This window comes from Morus notabilis, unplaced genomic scaffold (assembly GCF_000414095.1).
Source record: "Morus notabilis unplaced genomic scaffold, ASM41409v2 Scaffold759, whole genome shotgun sequence".
Classification (NCBI taxonomy): domain Eukaryota; kingdom Viridiplantae; phylum Streptophyta; class Magnoliopsida; order Rosales; family Moraceae; genus Morus; species Morus notabilis.
Window position 1 is genome coordinate 401,086 of NW_010366029.1, and position 15,340 is coordinate 416,425.

Consider the following 15,340-nt stretch of genomic DNA (forward strand, 5'->3'; position numbering starts at 1 on the left):
TTGTTACTCTTGTTAGAGATTGAAGTCGCTATTAAGTCTAGTTTTTTCGCGCATTTGAGTTGAAAATTTGACCTAAAAATTTTTTTTTATAAGAGAAAACATTGTAGTAAACGGATTGAATTGTGTTTGTACACTTTGCAAAACTTTTTTTTTTTAATGGTTAAATTCTTCATGTGATGCTTGGATATGTTGGAAGCATCTCATCAAAGTTAAGGGTGAGGCCAATTAGGTGGGGGAAAAAAGTAGAGGGAGGGACAAAAGGCTTTGCTTAAACCACGTATGGAAGAGGGAGACAACAGCCTGTCTCCACACGCCATCGGCCATTTCATGAACCAAAGTTGAGGCACAAAAGCAACCAACAATTCTCTTTTGCATCTTCACCACTTGAATATTTATACACATTATTTAAGTCGCACAATTAAATTTTCAAAGTCAAATATATGAAGTACCATAATATTTCTCAAAAAAAAAATATAAATAAAATGAAGTACCATAAATGCTCATTTCACTCTAGGAAATGTTAAACTTGATGATTTTAAGGGGGGCAAAAGGCAAATATAAAAATTTAAATAATTAGTTTTATTCATGAATAATTATTACTAAACGATAATTATTGCGATGCACACATGTATTAATAAAGAAGAAATATGACACTGTAAAAAGTAATACAAGTGATCAGTCCGATCCTGTTATGTGATAGTTTTAACTAATTTCTATACGTGATTATTGCCTTTAAAAAAAAAAGTGATTATTGCATTACTAATTATGATATATAATATTTTTATAACTAAACTCTTTATTAAGATTTGATCCCATTAGCTATATTGCAATTTTAAGCAATAGAAGAAAAGAGGTTAAGGGTTATAATTTTTTTTTTTTTTTAAATTGATGGGACAAAAATAACATATACATATACTAAATAAGCAATAAAAATGTCAAAATGGATTTTATAGAATCTTAGTGGGGCTTTGATAAAGTTTTGAATTTGAAAAAGAAGGCGTAGTGCGACTTTAAGTAGAAACATGGCCAAACCTCTTTAATAAAAAAATAAATAAAATAAAAATCGCCTAAAACATTTTCTATAAAACATCAGAAAGGCAGGTTTATAAAACATAAGGTAACAGTAGCATGCATGAAATTATGGTGGAGGGACGATGGCATTATGGTAATTTAGAGCAAGAAGAAGAACAAATTCTGAAAATAGAATCTTATCCAGGATTCAAATAAGAGAAATAGATTGACAGTAACTATGTTATTTATCTACATCACATAGACAGAGAGGGAAACCGAAAGGCAGGTTTATGGGAGCCTTTCATTAGTTGGTTGGGAACCCCCAAAACCTCCAACAACACCAAATACTTCTTCTCCTTCACCTCTTATGAATGGGAAATGAAAAATCTCTCCTCCAACGTTACAGAGAGAACAGAAAGAAGAAAAGGTGAAGAAGAACAAGAAAACACAGAAGAACGTGAACGGTTAGAGAATAACCGATTCGAAGATCAAGACGAAACGACCGAAAGAGCTCGCTGCGAGTGGGATTTCCACCTCCGAACCGTCGTCTCCTCCGCCACTGCCGCCTCCGACGCGCTCGGCGTCATCGAATTCGGCCCGTCTGGTGAGCTGCTCGCCACCGGCGGAATCGCCAGGAAGATAAGAATCTACCGATTCAGCTCCCTTGTGGCAGCCGCCTCCGACGCCGACGGCGGCGGCGGCGACGTGGCGCTTCTTGACCACGCCAGTGCGTACGACTACTACATCTGCACGCCGGCGAAGCTCAGCAGCCTCCGGTGGCGCCCCGGGGCGGGAGGAAGGATTATCGGCTCCGGAGACTACGACGGCGTGGTGACGGAGTACGACCTCGAGAGGAGGACGCCGGTGTTCGAGCGGGACGAGCACGGGGGGCGGCGCGTATGGAGCGTGGACTACTCTCATTGGGAGGGTTGTTCGGTTATGGCCGCGTCGGGGTCGGACGACGGGACCATGCAAATGTGGGACCCGCGGTGCGACGGCGGGGAGTGCGTGGCTACGGTTCGGCCCAGCGCAACGAAGACCTCATCCGTCTGCTGCGTGGAGTTTAACCCCTTCGGCGGGCCATTGGTGGCCGTCGGATGCGCTGACCGAAAGGCGTACGGCTACGATGTGCGGAAGCTCTCCGATCCGGTCCTTATCCTCGACGGCCACCAGAAAACGGTGACGTATGTTCGCTTTCTTGATGACCGTACGATGGTGTCTTCAGGCACGGACGGGTGTTTGAAGTTATGGAATATAGATGACGCACGTGCGGTGCGCACGTACAAGGGCCACGTGAATAATCGGAGCTTCGTCGGGCTATCCGTTTGGAGAAAAGGCGGGTTGCTCGGATGCGGGTCGGAGAATAACCAGGTATTTGTGTATGATAAGAGGTGGGGCGAGCCCATTTGGGTCCGCGGGTTTGAGCCGACGGGTGAGTCCGGGTGTGAGAGAGGATTCGTGAGCAGTGTGTGTTGGAGGCAAGTGGGAGAGGAGGATGAGTGCACCCTAGTGGCGGGCGGGTCGGATGGGGCTTTGCAGGTTTTTGTGGGCACAAGGAAGCCATCCTGATCTTCTAATTCGTATTATTACGCAAATGACTGCTTCTACATTCTCCTCAATTTCCTACACAAATGCATCGTAAGAGTAAAGGTATGAGAAGTTCAGAACTTTAATCGGACAATATTATAGTTTATAAACAATTTTAGCCAAAATATGGGGAGCTTAAAGGGGAAGAGGAATTAGATTAGAGGCCATTTGATTTTGTATTTTTTTTTTTTCTTTTTGAAGTTATAGAATTTACTGCTGACAGTTGTTTACATGAGACATCAAGTGAATTAATCTGATATAGATTCATAATTGATATATGTGATTTTGTTTTCTTACAAGTTCTTGGAAATAATGTTTTCAAGCTAAGCACCTTAGTTTCATTATTTAACCTTCTGCTGTGTGACAGCGCAAAGTACCTCATTATTATTGGATAATATCTCATTATTACTATCTAATTAAAAAGAAAAAAAGGAAAAACTACTAGAGGGAGGAAATCTTATGCTTTTCACCGTTGAAAAATAGCGATAGGGTTAAAAACGCACACTCATAAAGTGATGAGTCTCATTAAGTTAGGTTCTACTTATGTATCTAATGAGACCCACCTCATGTGAGTAATGAAATTTTAACTCCATCAAGATGAATAAGGATGCTCATGATCGGTAAGAAAGCAATGTTGGCATGTCTTTTTTTTTTTTTTTTTTTGCTTTTTATAGAAAAAGTTAGCCTGTTAATTAATCTAAGAGGGTGTTTAGTAGATGGATCCAGAATCATTATTATGAATCATGATTCAGAATTAATGTTTGTTTGCAGTGAACCTGAATCGTGATTCAGAATTAGTGTTTAATTTAGATGATTCAGAATCTGATGTGTTTTTAACCATAATCACTCATGATTCTAAAACCACATCCTTCTTGATTTAAGGTTATTCAAACCCCTGATTCTGAATCATATTTTCAGAATTATGATTTGAACCTAAAATCATGAATCATGATTCTAGTTTCAAAATCATAACTAGAATCACTCTTATTTGAATTCTCGTACTAAACGAATTCTAAAAATGTGTAGAGAGAAACAATTGGTTTTAGCTTGCATTCATTGACAGGAAAGACGGGAATCATTCATAGCACAAAGAAATGTGCGTTCATTTCGTGAAAAGAACTAATAACGAGTTTTTTTTTTCCTTTTATTTCTTTCAATTTTGGTCTACGAACGAATAACAAGGGGCATATCTTGGTGATCCCTGGTTCCGCGGAATGACTATCCATTTTTACGATCTAGGCATTTGCTAATTAGTGAGGTTTTGATTTTAAAAGAAGAGAAAAATAAAGCTTAATAATTTTAGTAGAAAATTATGACAGTATTTTGTTTGGTAATACTTCAGGTTTTGGCTTTTCATTTCATAAAACAAATAAGACAAACAGTGGCAGCAGGATTAACATGACGTCCAAGGCGAAGGTAAATAATTAACGGAGGGTCCCATGCAAACCCTTTATAACCTCACGTAAAATGTTCCTTATCCCTTTTGGCTAAAAGGGTGGAGGGCAAAACGTTTATTTTTGTCAATTAAAACACATCCATATTTTATTTAAGTTTTCTTTTTTTTTTAGTTTCATTTTATTCTTTCATATCATCTTGTCTCGTCATAAAATATCAGGCACATTAATGAAATGAAAAGACTCAATTCTACTTGAACAATAGTCTTAATTTTGCTTACACTAACAATAATTGATGGGCAAGACTTTTAATTGTGAATAAGTAGAGCCGTAAGTTTTGGCCGCCCAAGACCCCCACAGTTGGCCTAGGCTTATCCTATTCTCCGAATCGAGACATGCCAAAGTTTAGAGCTCAATAGTTTATTCGGACCGGGTCGGGCGCCTTCTAATCTAATTTTTTAAAATGCCTTATAAAATTTCAGACTGAATTTAACTGGGTCATTCCTTTCTTATTTTGAATCAGCCTAATCCAATCTGAAATTTCTGGGCGGCCAGGTCTAAGCCGAACAACCGAACTTTCACCTCTATAATCAAGGTAAATTCTAAAAATGCTTTTTAAAAAAAAAAAAAAAGGTACATTCTAAAAAGAAGAGAAAAAAAAATATGTTCTTATTAGTGTCACTCTATTGGTTCTTTAATTGATAATATATTTATTTGGGCAGGAAGTGGATTACTATTTTTTGAAAAAATAATAATAATAATAAGGTGACAAATAATGACTAATGATCTACCTCATTACAAGTGGGGAATCCAAACAAAATTAAAATATAGATGGCAACTCCTCAGGCCGCGAAATCGTGTGCTTAATAATTCTCATATTAGGCGAATGCAAAAGTTGTCTCAAGTATTTAATCATGTAGCGTGTTTAAAACTGTACGTCTGTACCAATAAAAAGACACGGCTACCTCTTAAAGGACGAATAATACATGGCTAAAGAAAAACAATGACCCAAAAAATAATATAAGGAAAATTTTTAATATATATCTATATAGTACTAATTTAAAAGAAAAAAAAAAACCTATGAGCCACGACGGATCCAGCCTTCAGCTTTATCGGTGGTGTACTAATTATTATTATTTTCTTTTAATGAGAGAAACCCACCTGTGCATTACGTGCTAAATAATGTAACATATTTGAATTTGGTCTTCATTACTATTGGTTTTCAAAATAAATGTGCAAATTTTCAAAAAAAAAAAAAAAAAAAACTCGGATCAAGTTGTAACTAATCGATAAGAAAAATTCAAGGTGCAACAATGCAAATAAAAATAATAATAAAAAAGACAGTTGTTTTTTAAGGCCTTTTTATCATTAACACTTTTTGGACTTATCGTGTTTTAGCAATTTAATCCTTTAAAATATTTTTTGAAAATTAATTCTTTGGAGTTCATATTCTTGGTATAGCTACTCCCAATTGGAATGACCCTCCGTTGTAGCAAAACGAATGCCCATCGCAACCTATGCGACTTTTACGTCTAATTATAGTTCAAACAGTGGGTGTTATGACATATCTAAGAAAAATTGAGTGAGTAGGATTATTTTCTATTATTTATAAGATTTTGTTGGTTTTGTATAAAAGAAGCCCAATTCAAGTTGTTCAAGCAAAAAAACATTAGGAGACGTTTGGTTCATGTATTAGAATCATGTGATTATAACTATTTTTAATTTACGTGTATTTTTTGTGAGAAAAAATATTGTAACGAACTATTAACCATGATTCAAATCATTGTTTGAATCCTCTAACCAAATATTTCCTGAGTTTCTCGACTAATTTTAACTTGATTTGGATCATATCTGACCTCTAAGCACATGCATTGAACAGGTATGAGGTAAGGATACCTTATTGTAGAAAGTTCCTTGCAAATATGAAACAATTTCTTAAAAAAAAAAAAAAAAAAATCTTAGGGTATTTTGTAGATTTACTCCCTGAACTTGTATAATTTTAGCAATTTACCTCATAAATTTTTAATTTTGACAAGTTGCCCCCTCAATTTGTAAATTTGTTGTAATATGCCTCATTTTAACAATTATTGTGTTAAATTAATGCTGAAAAAACACGTTTGACAAAAAATTTCAACATCCCAATTCAAATGTGACATAAATCTTTTAGTTTCTCAACTTTTAATCCCTTAAATCTAATAAAAAATTTGAGTAAATTTAGTAAAATGGAGCATATTGCAACATTTTTACAAGTTTGTGGGATTGATTGCCAAAATTAAAATTTTAAAGGACAATTTATTAAACCACGATAAGTTTGAAGGCCAATTGTGCTAAAAATCCAAAATCTAAAGTTCAATGTGCACATGTTTGGGAATACAAACTTTAGTGAGGGCAACATCAAACTTTTTTTTTTTTGGTGGCACGGCTGCCCTCGCTTGCCCTAGTTGAAATAGTTTCACCTAGAGGTGAACATCGGGTGGGTTGAGTGGGTTTTTGAGATTTTTCAACCCACCCAATTAAGTGTGGGTGAGTTGGTTTCAAATTTAACCTACCTAATCAACCCACTCAATTAAAATTTAGGTGGATTGATAGGGTTAAATATAATAAATAAATAAATAAAATTAATCATTCAACCCAAAATAAGATATGTATAAAAAGAAAGTTAATTTTCATCATAGTATTAACCTTATAAAGCTCCAAAATTATCACATAAGTTATAAACCAATATAAAAATAAAATATATGTAAAAAAAGTTCAAATATATAAGTTGTAAACCAACAAACAACAATAATAAAAACCCATACAACATAAAAGATAATAGGTTGTAAGTAAATAATGTAAAATATGAGACAAAAACTATATATTATAAGGTAAGAAAATATTTATTTATATGGATAAATAGATTGGGTGAGTTCGGGTTGATTTGGGTTAAGAAAAACTCAACCCAAACCCACCCAATTTATAGTCGAATTGGGTGGGTTGGGTTGAACTCTTGATCGAATTAGTCAGGTTTGGGTTAAAATGGGTTGGGTTGGTTAGGTTAATCGGGTTTGTCGGGTTGTTGGGTTTTTTATTCACCCATAGTTTCACCATTACTTATCAGTGTTATGTTATTTTGCACGGTTGGATTTTCATCAAATTAGTACAAAAATTTTAGTTATAATATTGATTGGAAAAATAAAAATGAAAAATAGTATTCAAGAGTGTAAAACATATATTTATACTACTCAAGAATAAACAATTGTCATTTATAAAAAGAAAATAAAAGACTACAATAAAATTCAATTATTTAAAATAACATAAATAATAAATTTGAATAAAATTATGACAAACCATATACTTTTTCATATTTATTTTGATTTAAATGTGACCCAACTATCCAACATTGGACAATATTGATATAGTAAATTTTTGAGAAAAGTACATAGTTTTTCATGATTTTATGAAAATTTATTATTTATGTAATTCTAAATAATTGAGTTCTATTATGATCTTTTATTTTTTTTATTATTAATTGAATGATAATTGTTTATTTTTTTAAGAAACTGGTATAATAATATGTTTTTGAGAATATTGCTAAACTTATATTTAATATTTAGAGCACACACGTCTGAAATTTTACCCCTTACTTTTGAGTTATATTTTTTGATTTTTTTTTTCTCAATATTTGGTACATTATAGCAAAATCCTCCATAGTTTAATAAGCTCAACAACTAAAGGTAATGATCACCGTTCGACTGGCTATTTTAGACCTTAAAATTAAATTAATCTAATACAACGGTGAAGAAGGGGGTTATGCTATGAATTTATCTGTCAACAAAAACCCCCTCTACATTTAGTAAATTGCAAAACCACCCCAATTGGGTTTTGAGTCCTTCACTTGGCCGACTCGGTTTTTCCCTTTTGCACCCCCTCTCCCTCCCGCAGTCCCGCCGAACACTCGACACAATTTCAGGTTCAGGAGGAGAGAGAAAGCAAAAATCGAGCTCTAGAGAGAGAAAGAGAGAAGAGAGATGGTGACGTCGTCGGTGGTGAACACGTATCCACTGTCGAGCTATACCTTCGGGACCAAAGAGCCCAAGATGGAGAAGGACACCTCTGTTGCTGATCGCCTTGCTCGCATGAAAGTCAAGTATAGATTTTTTCCCCCATATTTTCATATTTTTTAGTGTTAATAGTTCTTCAGATTGTTTCAAAAAGATTTCTTTTTGGTTACAAAAGTCGACATCTTTCGTTGTTTCTAAAGCCCTAGAAGGGTTTATGAGGTCTTGTTTACGAATTACGATCCCTGAGCTCTGGTTTTTGATTTTTTCCCCCTTTTGGTGTTCACTTGGCAGCTATATGAAAGAGGGAATGAGGACGAGCGTCGAAGCAATTTTACTGGTACGTCAATTTCATTTTTCCCCCTTTTTGTAGAAATTTTGTTGTTCTGATTTCAATTTCATGATCTGGTTTATGATCTTTTTATTTTAATGCTTTAGTTAGTATAGTTGATTAGAAAACCAAAAATTTAACCTCAAATTGCAGGGACTTAAATTATTGTGATGATTAGACTACATAACTTGGTTTCTACAAGTCAGGGCCTCCATAATGCTTTGAAAGTTTATAGATAGATCCATATTGATATTTAGCAAAGAACCATTGTGCCTTTGGTGTGTTGGTTTCAAAACCCATTAGGTAGAATACACCCTTGAAAACTGTCTTGTAAGATGATAAACCCTTTAATTATCTTATACTTAATACCTGTAAGACTTTTTTGGTGCTTTATATTCCACCACGCTTTGCATCCCATCGTCCAATGTGACCCATCTTTTCAACGAGGTGACTTCACAAATCCCGCTTTCTATTGGGTAGCAACCCCAGGTCGCCCCATCAATGACAATGGTCACAGAAACGATCCCATTGTTGACATGGTGGTTTTTAACAATTCACCACACTTGGGCTCAAATCAACGACGATCCATAATATTGACATTGGCCTATTTGTAGCCTTCTCCTCCTTTAGTGACTCAACTGGAGACTCGACCAACGGTATTTGACGAGAAAGTATGCGTCCATACATCATACCAAGATGCCTTAATCTAACCTAAACACAATTGCTTTGAATTGAACCCGTGGCATTGTGAACTAGTTTTGAAACCAATTGTTTTGAACCCATTGGGTAGAACTCACCCTTGAAAACTGGCTTGGAAGGATAAAGGGACCTCAGGTTTCATAAACCCCCTTAATCTTATTTTGAACCCACGTAGGATATTTTATTTATTCATTCATTTGCTTTTTGGTACGTAAGAATCTCATCCATATTAGGGAGTTTAACCATAACCTATTCTTGTTACAAGCTCGTAGTATGCTCTTAGTAAAAAAGCAGTAGTTTGGTTGAAATGGACAATAGAGAAGCATATAGGGTTTTAAGAATGCTTTGTGACACTTGATATCATATGTTGGCTGATCATTTTGGATAGAAACGTTTTACTCTGGTAATGTTTTGTTGATGAACAAAACTAACCATCAGCCCACTTGTTTTACACTAGTCATGTTTTGTTGATGGACAAAATTAATTTAAGGTACATGTTTCAAAAATTTTCCTTCTTTCTCCATGCTCAATACTTGCCTTGACCTTGTAGGTACAAGAACATAACCATCCCCACATTCTTCTGCTACAAATCGGAAACACATTTTGCAAACTTCCTGGTGGCCGTTTGAAGCCAGGAGAGAATGGTATAATCTTACTTTTCTATTGTTATATTGTTGTGTGAAATTTCCTTCTTTATAAAGCAAAAGATGATTTCTTGCACTTTCTTCATTTTGGGGGTCTCTTTATGTTGCAGAAATTGAAGGCTTGAAAAGGAAGCTGACCAGCAAGCTTGGTGCCAATTCACCCGCTCTTGTGCCAGATTGGCAGGTATTGTTACACTCTTTTATCTCGTGTGCCAAATCAGTGGTTGGAGGCTGTCCTTTCCACGACCTTAGGAGTGCTTGTGGTCTCCGAATTTTACTTTTGTTTGTAAATTTTTTTGATACTTGTTATTTTTCCTGGCATCTTCTTGCAGATAGGTGAGTGCGTGGCTATCTGGTGGAGGCCAAACTTTGAAACTATAATGTACCCGTACTGTCCTCCCCACATAACGAAACCTAAGGTAATTGCTAATCGAAGATCATATCATGGGATACTTTACATGGTTTTTTGCTTTTATGTTAAGCAAGCTAATCTGTTATGCGTTAAGCTGAATTAGTTAGGAAGCTGTGAATTACGGAAACTGTTATAATTCTGTTATAAGTGCTCTTATGTAAAAGCTCAGCACAGCTTGTATGTAATTAGATTTAATATAAATACAAAGTCTCAGATACTCTCAAGTATCGAGAGCTCATTTTACAAAATTATTTCTCTCTAGCCAGACTTTCTCTCTCTAAAACCAAACACTCTGAGTTTAATCTTTTTGTGTCATGCAACTGTCCCTATCCTTACTTTTTATGCTAAGATTGTAAAATGATGTTTTATTTTCCAAAATTTTGTTGTGTAGGAGTGTAAGAAGCTCTTCCTTGTTCACTTATCCGAAAGAGAGTACTTTGCAGTTCCAAAAAATTTGAAACTTCTTGCTGTTCCATTGTTCGAGCTCTATGATAATGTTCAGGTATGGTGATATGTGAATGATAAGAGCCAAGAAAAGATTATTATTGAAAACAAGAACTAGACTCGATTACAAGATAGATTTGCAGACTTTCGAGAGATCTGCTAGCTCTCCCAAGAGTTTCCTCAGTTTACTCTAATCAATCCCTAATCCCCCCCCCCCCCCAAATGTTAGTACCTCTTTTTATATTACTAATACCCCTCTAACAAACTGTACTAATATCCCTCTAACAAACTGTACTAATACCCCTCTAACAAACTGCTGACAGTTAGTAATACTAATACCCCTCTAACAAACTGTTGACAGCTATGACTACACTATAACAACTTTTACCATCAAACTAACTACCTAAGACCATCATTAACGAGTCCTATCATTACTCCCCCGGCAAAAACACCTTGTCCTCAAGGTGTTGATTAGGTAATTGCACTTGAATGATGCCATCTTCTTCCCATTTCAATGCACGTCAACCTTGGAACGTCAAAGGTAGCAGCAATTCCAAGTCTGCCCTTTGTGAAATTCCCAATTCCAATTCCTATCACGCCAATTCCTTTCAACCCCCCTTATACCACCCCGCTCTTTGTAGATCCAAAATCGGATCGAAATAAGAAGACCCAGTCCAAATGTCACTGGAATTGTCCTTAATCACGTTGGAAGTGTGCAGCCCAGCTTTAACGGCATCGGAACCAACCCAAATCACGCCGGATTTGAGAAACCCAGCCCTTGGCTCGCCGGAATATGCCCTAATCGCACCATAATCACGAAGCCCAGCCCCAATTGCGCGGAAATCAGCCCCAATCGCGCCAGAATCACGGCACCCAGTCCAAATCCGGCCGGTATTTCGGAACACAGCCCAAATCTTGCTGGAACTCACGCCGCATATCCCTGACCCAGCCGCAATCACGCTGGAATTCCAAGACCCAATCCTAATTGCTCCAAAATCATCCCTCATGACACTTGGATTCCAAGTCCCAGCCCTCCCATCGAGAGACCCAGCCCCCAAATCGCCAGAATTGATCTTAATCGCGTCAAAAATGCAAATCCCAGCCTTCATGGCGTCAACACTAGCCCCAAGTAAACCGGAATTGTGAATCTCATCGTTGACAGTGCTTGATTCCATCCAAACTCCACGCAAATCTTCTGGGTCAGTCATCGGATCGTCGTTTTCCCCCTCTGTTGGTGAACACCACAGACACAAATTCAGCTTCTTGAGTTGTTGCACTCAGATCTAATCGCAGATCGTAACAGACCAGTTCGCAACTCATATGGCGTTGATCGTTGGCAGTGTTCATCGGGTTCTGATCGCGTTTCCTCTAGCGTCGCTTGTCGGATTCGATCTCCCAGATTTGGTCGCGAACCGTCAAAAACCCCAAGATTTGAAATTCTAGGATCTGAAAACCTAGATTTTGACTCCAGATTTTGCTCCACGTTTTGAACCATGGCTTCAACCTTCGCAACAGAACAGTTTCCCTTTGCTGGTTGGAAACATTGAAACAAATGCGTCTTAAAAGCACTCCAACAAACGAATGGCCGCCTTCTATCCTCCCATTGAAACCACTGAAGAGCTTTACCTTCCATGAACTCCCCAATGAACATTACTTTTTCTTGCTCTGAAAATCGATTTTTCAAGAAATATTCTTCTACTCTTGCTATCCACGCATCCGGATCTTCTCTGGAAAACATTGGCTTCTCTAATTGCTGCCAACATCCATATGTTCCCCCCATCTCCGAATTTCGCCCAAGAAAGTGCTCTGATACCACTTGATAAGAACCAAGAAAAGATTATTATTGAAAACAAGAACTAGACTCAATTCTATGAGGTCTGCTAGCTCTCCCAAGAGTTTCCCCAATTCTCTAATCAATCCCTAATCCCCCCCAAATGTTAGTACCTCTTTTTATATTACTAATACCCCTCTAACAAACTGTACTAATACCCCTCTAACAAACTATTGACAGTTAGTAATATTAATACCCCTCTAACAAACTGTTGACAGCTATTACTGCACTATAATAACTTCTACCATCAAACTAATTACCCAAGACCATCATTAACGAGTCCCTATCAGTGAATCATTCTGTTTGCATTTATTGTAGAAGTATGTTTGTGTTGATGTATTAAACTGCATAACTGATGGGAGGTTTCCCATGGTCAGAAATGATGAGAATTATGATTCTATATCAAATTGTCTAAGAGTTTTAAGGAATTGGTTGGTCTTTATTGGGTACTCGACCTATTTATGTTTCTCTTTATCAAAGTTTGTCTTTCTTCCACGAGACCGTGACAAATGACGGACGTAAATTATCAAAATTTCTATGATCATGATGATTTGTCAACTTGTCATCTTATCTTCTTTTTGAGGAAAACTTGTCATCTTAATCTTAAGATACAGAAATGAGCTTTTATCCCTCTCCCTAGTTTTACCAATACCATTTTTTTTGTATTATATAATATATATATATATATATTTTATTTGGTACAATGTAGTTTGGTTTTCTGTATCTAATGGTAATACATGTGATTTTGTCAGAGATACGGACCGGTTATTTCCACCATTCCACAGCAGCTTTCCAGATTCCAATTCAATATGATTACTACATGAATAGCATGTCTTTACTCTTCAGAAGTCACCTGACAGCACTAAGTTTACCGAGGTTCATACACCTTAATATTAGTTTGCGGATGGCTAAAGCTCATACTTGGATTTTAATTTATAACTCGACTCTTAGATAAGTTTTTGAGGATTCTTCAATTATATAGATGGCTGAACCTTATCTTCTGATGTGGTTCATCCATTCTATCTTTGATTTGATTATTGAGAATGTTGGTTAGTGTCTTTTGTTAGTTTTGGAACCTTTTTCTTCTAGTATAAATTATGTGGAAGTTTTCGGAGTTGTTAAATCTTAGATTTAAGATCTTTTGCTATTTAAACGTTTGCTTCTTTCAGAGAAGCAGAAAATAGTCCGTCATATTCTGTTTCTGCGGAGCTTATTATGCTTCAATGTAATGATGTTGTAATTTCAATGGTGTTACCAGACGAGATAAATCTAACAAGCCATGGTCTTCCTTATAGTTTTACTGGAATACCATTTTTTGTGTAACGAGGCAAAATTTGTGTTCTGCCTAGGCACACTATCCGATCAAAGTACAATTTGAACGGTCCAAATGTTTTGAAAAGTGTCTTTGAGATTTAAAACATTATGAAAATTTAATTTGTTTCTCGAATTTTTCCACCACATGTTTGATCAATGCTCAAGATTCCCTCACTCATTCTCTTCGGATGAAAAACATCATCTCGATCTCCTCAAGAAGTATAAAATATTGGCAGGTGGGTCCCAGTGACGAAGTTGGTGGGAAAACAGATGTTAAGTGATTGAGGTCTCGTTCATTTCACCGATTTGAGTTTAGAATTTGAGTTTTGTTACAGTAAAAAACTCTTAAAAATAGTCACATTTAATTTTTTTCGTTACAGTAAAAATTTTTTATATAAAGTCATATTTTAACTCGAATTAAAAATTTGAATCAGTGAACTAAACAGGCTGTGAAATTAGCTATTAAAATGTTTGAAAAAAAAAATCAGCCAATAGCAAAAAAGAAAAATATCAAATAAGACAAAACTTTAAAGCGACTTGTGTATAATAGGAGGGCAAAAAAAAAAAAAAAAGGAAGTAAAAGGTGTCGGATACGGATTGTAATATGAGTTGTAAGATAATGGATAGTACTTTAAGGCTTTGAATTGATTTTTGAATTGATTTTTTCTTTTTGGGGCATTTAAGGCAGGATAACGTTTGAAATTAAAGAAATAAATAAAAAAGAAACAAAGATCGTATATTTTGGTATGTTTATTACATCGAGTATAAGATAATATCAGTTTCAATAATCAAATTAGCGAAACCAAGATCCGAGATCCTATTGGTAGGATTCTATCGTCAACTCCATTTCTCTATTGTAATTGACTCAATTAATATTCATTAAGGGCCTGTTTAGTTCGCTGATTCGAGTTGAGATGTGATTTTATGTGAGAACTTTTTACTGTAACAAAAAAGTTAGATGTGACTGTTTCTGAGAGCTTTTTACTGTAGCAAAACTCGAATTCTAAACTCGAATCGGTGAAGTGAACAGAGCCTAAGCTTACTAATAAAACATTAATGATAAGGCAGAGAAAACTAAATCGTAACAACAAAGATCTCTGTGTTGTGTTTTAATTACATGAAAGCGTTGAAGAAAAGAGATAATTGGTGAATTCATCATGTGAATGCATTGTTCTAAGATTTCTACTTTTTACTCTTGATTAATACATTTTTAACTGATATAGTTTTTAACTAAATGGTATTTATTGACGGTAGAAATTCATCAACAAGAATATAGTAAATTGAAAGATGAATAACATGATTTTTAGTGATCTAAAAAGCAATTAAGAAAGATTAGGAATAATCAGGAAATAAGAACACACAAATTTATAGTGGTTCACCTTTTCTTCAAGAGCTACGTCCATTATGAAGAGAGAAATTCACTATGTTCTAGAAAATATCATTGCAAAATATCTTTCTAGACTTGTTCCTTCTACATATATACCCCCATGTAATCTCTGTAACTTTCCTTATTTTATTCTAAGATATTTGTCCCAATATTTTGGGATAATATTCCCGGTTGGTTGGGATTTCTGCCAATCATCAGGATTTTCTCACTTCCCCACTTACTTCGCTTATTTTAATTATAAGTCAC

The 15,340-nt window shown here is 35.8% G+C and overlaps 2 protein-coding genes across 4 annotated transcripts; both read left to right on the forward strand.

Moving 5' to 3' along the window:
• The first annotated feature begins 1,155 nt into the window (after positions 1-1,155).
• Positions 1,156-4,583, forward strand: LOC21398857 (WD repeat-containing protein RUP2). Of its 2 annotated transcripts, none has more exons than XM_024172907.1 (2): positions 1,156-2,661; positions 4,516-4,583. In XM_024172907.1, the coding sequence occupies exon 1, from the start codon at positions 1,390-1,392 to the stop codon at positions 2,578-2,580; it is 1,191 nt and encodes a 396-aa protein (XP_024028675.1). In that variant the 5' UTR covers positions 1,156-1,389; the 3' UTR covers positions 2,581-2,661; positions 4,516-4,583. The 2 variants fall into 2 exon arrangements, with proteins under 2 accessions (XP_024028675.1, XP_010107434.1); XM_010109132.2 differs by lacking the exon at positions 4,516-4,583 and adding an exon at positions 3,941-4,041.
• Positions 4,584-7,854: 3,271 nt separating this feature from the next.
• On the forward strand, positions 7,855-13,687 carry LOC21398858 (pre-mRNA cleavage factor Im 25 kDa subunit 2). Of its 2 annotated transcripts, XM_024172885.1 has the most exons (7): positions 7,855-8,121; positions 8,327-8,372; positions 9,613-9,706; positions 9,817-9,890; positions 10,039-10,125; positions 10,510-10,620; positions 13,146-13,687. In XM_024172885.1, the coding sequence occupies exons 1-7, from the start codon at positions 8,003-8,005 to the stop codon at positions 13,215-13,217; spliced, it is 603 nt and encodes a 200-aa protein (XP_024028653.1). In that variant the 5' UTR covers positions 7,855-8,002; the 3' UTR covers positions 13,218-13,687. The 2 variants fall into 2 exon arrangements, with proteins under 2 accessions (XP_024028653.1, XP_024028654.1); XM_024172886.1 differs by lacking the exon at positions 10,510-10,620.
• Positions 13,688-15,340: the final 1,653 nt, after the last annotated feature.